The sequence below is a fragment of the Myotis lucifugus genome, unplaced genomic scaffold, assembly GCF_000147115.1.
Source record: "Myotis lucifugus unplaced genomic scaffold, Myoluc2.0 scaffold_5, whole genome shotgun sequence".
Classification (NCBI taxonomy): Eukaryota; Metazoa; Chordata; class Mammalia; order Chiroptera; family Vespertilionidae; genus Myotis; species Myotis lucifugus.
In genome coordinates, this window is record NW_005871053.1 from 13,129,114 (window position 1) to 13,134,808 (window position 5,695).

The 5,695-nt window shown below is 38.7% G+C and overlaps 1 protein-coding gene across 1 annotated transcript; it reads right to left on the minus strand.

Moving 5' to 3' along the window:
* Nucleotides 1–1,297: 1,297 nt before the first annotated feature.
* B3GALT1 (beta-1,3-galactosyltransferase 1) lies at nt 1,298–4,738 on the minus strand. The gene has a single exon (XM_023745303.1). It carries the CDS (start codon nt 4,510–4,512, stop codon nt 3,532–3,534), a length of 981 nt encoding a protein of 326 aa, XP_023601071.1. The 5' UTR covers nt 4,513–4,738; the 3' UTR covers nt 1,298–3,531.
* Nucleotides 4,739–5,695: the final 957 nt, after the last annotated feature.

Sequence of the window (5,695 nt, forward strand, 5' to 3'; positions counted from 1 at the left end):
GGAACCATAATATTCCTCAGGACAGATGGGCTTACACATTAGCATCGTGCTTTCAATCCACAGTTTACATTTCAAGAGGAAGGTGAAGAAACTGAATGTAAAGACATCGTCAGCATCTATTTGTCACTTTTAGTTTTATGACATTGATACAAAAAATAGTATTCTGATTAGCAGCTTGATTGGCAACCCATGTAACCCTAAACAGTACTACAAACCTGGAGAGTGCACTTTTACAGACAATTACATTTGGCGAAATAGTATGTACAATTTTGACAAATAAATACATAAATACAATCATTCATATATAACGATATACCTAAATGTCAATTATCATCAACAAGTGTTTCTAGTAAATTACTTCTTTCATTCACAAGTTACGTTTTTGCTTATAAAAACTATCTTCACCTTTACCGAAGAAATCACATCATCAATCCCCCCACTAAACCCACATATTAGGAAAGGTAGAAAATGAATCCCAGGCGTTTTATGTAAATGTTCCATTGTCTTTAGATAGAAGAGATTTCATTGAAAAACTCCTTCCTTAGCATCTCTGTAAAGAGTTTGTTGTCCCTATATCATATCACACAAAGAGGTGTTTTTTTTCTTCTGAATTTAATCCAAATAAAAAATGATCTTCATTTTTATTCTAGTATTTAAAAATACAATATTATATATTGAAACTGGCATTTGAGTCAATATAAGAAGACACAAAGCCACACAATCTAGTCACCAAAGATAAAATTTTTTTCCCAAAATAAATTTAAGAAAGAAAATGTAAGAATATAGACACTAATCATTAATACCTTTTGTTATACAATGCAAAACGAAAAAAAAAATGTATGGGGACAGTCAGAAGGTTTTTGTAAAAACTGTTTGAATGACTCCAAGTACAATACTGTCTGAAATATTATTTTATATCAGAGAAATGATAATAATTTTTTTAAAAAATGGCATCACAAATAACCGAAACCATAATTTGGACAGTGTCAAAATTAACAAAAGTAGAAAATTAGAGCATTTTCTGATCACTTTGACTGAAACATTTTTTGAACATTCAAAAAACAAAGGCAAACATGCTTTACGCTATTGCAACTGGACAAATGGCCTTGCCTCACCAAGCTCCATGCAGAAGAAAATGTACCCAGCAAGCACATTCTAGCTATGCGTAATGGTGGGGAGAAGAAAAAAACGCCTTTAAAATATATACATACGGTCTTTGATGAATATTTACATGTTTGTCACATGGGCACTACCTAGCATAAAAAAGTTAGGAAATAGTTCTTTAAGACATGCTCCTTTTAAAGATTAGGGCTCTATTCATAACACACACACACACACACACACACACCCCAATTGATAGATGTACATATATGATGTTTATAGCACGTAATTCCTTGACACCAATGGTGACTTGAGTCAGCATAAGGTGAATGCAAGACGGTAGTATGAGACAGAGGCTTGACTCAGCCACATGACTGAAAGGTGAACCACGTACAAAGTCATGAGACCTCTGCAGTGACTGGAATTCACAGCAGTTAAAGGAAGGGTGCGGTTGGAGGGTGGCTCACCTGTGCTAATCCATCTCTCCCCAGTTCTTACAGTTCTGATGACTGTGAGATGAAGATGTAGTAAGGGACCGGGAGGCCTGTCTCACATTGGGTTCTTCTGGGGCTGGGGATGAGAGATCCAGTGTTTTCAGTAAATAGGCCATGACTTCCATTTATTCATTTTGTCTACCTGTTTGCTACCAACTTCTAGGGGGGCTTCCAAAGGTCATATTAAAAAAAAGATATACTCTTTCAGTTGTGGGCCTTCCTTTGAATGAAAACAAAGTTTTCTAATGAGTGATAGAAGTTGTGGAATGTGTGGTTTGCTGAGGGCCTATTCTTCCCATAGAAGTGGACTAGCTCCACTGATCCTCACAGTTCTGACTGAGACTTCAGATCAAGTCTCAAGTTTCCTGAGATCTAAGTTGCTGTGATACATTTTGCAAAGCATGTGCTTCAATTGCTCTAATATACCCCTCGCCAGAGGCTCCTCCCCAAAGAAAGCCAGCTGCCTTCCCTTTCAGCATCCTGGGAGATCAGGGCAATGCACTGAAATAATAACTTATTCATTGAAACCAGAATGAATGACAGAGAAATCGAAGCTTCCACAAACAATTAACATCTCCAAGGAAAAGTTTTAGAAGAATCAGGTGCAATAACAGTTCATATCTAATCTTTATTTTGGCAGATTTATATTAAAATGATGTGACTACTACTTCTGACCATCATTTTAGCATTTAGCATAATGCATGATACGTTGCATTACGTAGCACCTTTTAAACCAAGGATCTCAAAATACTTAGAAAATGAGATTTGCTCTCACAGCACCTGTGAGGTAGGTGTTTTTTCCAGCCATTTTATAAATGAGCGTATTTGAAGCACAATAAGGTAAAGATACCTGCTTACATGACCCAACTGTATTATGGCATCAGTAGAACCTGAACTCAAGCTTCCCCCTCTTCTTTCCCATGAACCCCAATTACAGAGCCTTCAGAACATTCCTATCAGCAAGGATGATAGAGGTACTTGGATGTTTCGAATATTAGAGAGTATTATATCTCTTAGCTGTAGGGCTAAATCATTCAATAACGTTGGTATCTGCTAATAAAAGATTTTTCTCATGTACTTTGCAAATGTGTGGGAAGGACATCTTATACGATTGCTAAGCTTATGTGAATTATAATGCATATGTAAATTTGTATTTTCTCTGTGTGATTTATTGTTCTTCTGGCCTCCCACCAACTTATTTCTACACATGTGCCTGCTTGAGACAGAAACTGTAAAATGCATTTAGCTACATGATGTAGAGGGTAGCAGAAACGATGACATCTGGCAAAATCGCCTTGGAGGCACAAGTCATGTGTGTTCGATGAGCAAGCAAAATCATCTTCCAAACATACAAAGTATTTGATTCTTAAGTTTAAACTTCCATTTATTTAACTGCAGCCTCCCTGCAAGTACTACTAGTAAGTTCATTTCTTGTTGGAACCACAGATACTGTACACATGATGTGGTAATGTATGTAAAAATTCAATGTAACAGCACACACAATACTAATCATTCGCATCCAGTGTGTCTTCCTAACTGTGCATTACTTCTGAGTTGTTTTTGAAAAGGAGTTATTTCTTTACTTCTGCAGAGATGCAATGAAGACATTTACTATGAGTTTCAGTTTCCCAGAACCAGATTTGTATCTCAGACGCACAGTATGGAAATCCTAGCAGTTGGTAGGAAGTTGCTTTTTGAGATAAATGCAAGGCCTTAGGACCTGAGAATAAAATCTGGCCCTTCTCACTTATGCATTGTTTCTATGATTGGAGCCTAATGCTTGTAAATTGGCAATCCAAGAAAGGAACTAGGAGCGGGAAGAAAACGCTTTTTACAAAACCCCTTCACCAGTTCACTTCTCCTGGTGACACCTGTAAAATACCAACACCCAAGCCCCGTTTCTTAAAAAAGAAATGTATTTACACTGGTAAAAACCCTAACATCTGAGATGCTTCTTGCTTGACATGTCATTCCAGATTCTGTGCATCTCTTCCGGAGAGATCTGATGCACAGTGATAACTCGGCGGTACCTACACAAACTGTAGGCCATTTTCCAGTGATTGAAGCCACTGTTCTGAAAAGGATGAATGCCCAGCTTGCGAAGACACAGTCCTACATAGACGTCTTCCAGGTGAAGCAGCCTTGTGTGGAGTGAGGTCTTGTAAATGAGTTCAGCCACATCGGCTGAGAAGATATAGCCAGTCCCCGAACAGAACGGCGGGTAGTTACTGTCAGGGTACAAATCCCTGGGCATGTACCACTTACTGCGGACGTCCCGGATGGGCCCTCCATTGATGACATAGCCAGTAAAATACCTCCTTCTTGGTTTGGTGGAGGGTTTTAGTAGTTTATAAATAAGATTGTCCATGTTTACAAAAATGTCACTGTCTGTTTTCATGACATACTTGGCTTTTGAACAAAAAGTGGCCACCCATCTCATCCCCATCAGTGTTTTGAGGGTAAGGTTATGGTAGGAGTCGATGAAGTCCTCCACGATGATGTCGTGGAAGATTTGGCTCTCTTGCTCCACCATCTGATTCAGAACAGGATCGGCGTTCTTGCCCAGGAGGAACAGCGTGGCGATCTTGATCCCTTTAAAGCTGTTCTCGTCCCCCCATGTCTCTCGGATGGCCTGGCGGGCATCAAATTCTTTGTGGGTGGTGCTGATGAGGATAACAAGGAAAGGAATGTTTTTCTCACATTTGTTGGGCTCATTTATAAGAAATTCAAAAGAATGTGGGTTTATAGGTCGAGTTCTTATGTTGCCAAACGTGAAGTTTTTCCTGGCAACTGTTAGGTGGCTGAATGGCTTGGAGCCAGAGTAGGAAGAAGTAGGACGAGTTACGCTCAAGTACCAGAGAGCGCTGGCCCAGCACACAACTGTCAAAACATACAGACAGGACACCTTTGAAGCCATGGTTTTGAGAGCACGACTATTCCAAATACTGAAGAATATGCCTTCTTGGCATTAGTTTCTTTTCATCTCGCAAAGGTAGCATATTACTAGTTAATCTTAAAGTTCGATAGAGAAGTGTGAGTGTAGCATTGTCCATGGGTCTTAGTGGCAGTCTGCTATCACTGCATTCATTTTACTTTCTTCCAACCCTGATCGAAGGCTTCATGCCTCATAGATCTTCCTCTTAACTCTGCAAAATCAATAAAGTAAAGTTGTTCAGATTTATGAAGTCATTTCATATTCTCACATAAACATAGTATGGGTATAAGAATTGCCCACGATGACTAAAATAAACATAACCATTTCCTCAGTACTGAAAACTTCCCGACACAACCATCCTCCCCTTTCTTCCCTTGATAGAAGGGGTTTATGGATAATCACACCCAATAACAAATATATAGATTATGAACTCTAGATGAATATGCAGTAAATGGAACATTAGTAACTAAACAAGTTTCCTTCTCTTCATAGGTGGCCTTCTTTGCAGTTAAACACCTTCTGACACTAAAGTCTTCTTTCATGCAGGAAAGTCTCACACAGCCTTGTATATCTTTTCCATTTTTCCAACTCTGAGTTTTTGTTGGCTTGACTGTGGTGAAGACATCGTTGTAAACATCTCTTTGCTTTCTCTAGCCCTGTATGTGAAAATGTGTTGATCACCACTGAAAAATCTCTGCTAAAATGGTCTCCTTTGGTTCAGATTTAGAAGCAATTCCCAAATTTTCCTCACTTTTTCTTTACTTTGGCTCTCACAAATGATGTTAGTTCCTACTTCTCAGTTTTCTATGATGCCCCATATGGAGAATATTTTACTCCTCAATCATGAAGACCACCACACAAGTGTCTTTTCAGACAGTGGGCATTATTCATTTTGGAGTTGATCTAAATGGTACCACATTTTGTGGTTTTCAACAATTCACCTTGATGTTCCCTTGATGAAATTATACTGCCCCTTTTAATATTTTTTACTTAGTTATACTTAACCTGCAAACATATCAGGAATATAATAAGAGAGACAATTGAGCTTGGGAGTTGTGACATAGCCCTTTAATTGGTGTTCAAACAAAAAAGTTGTCCGTTGCCTAGCTGGTGTGGCTCAATGGTTGAGCATCATCCCTTGCACCAGGATGTCATGGTTCGATTC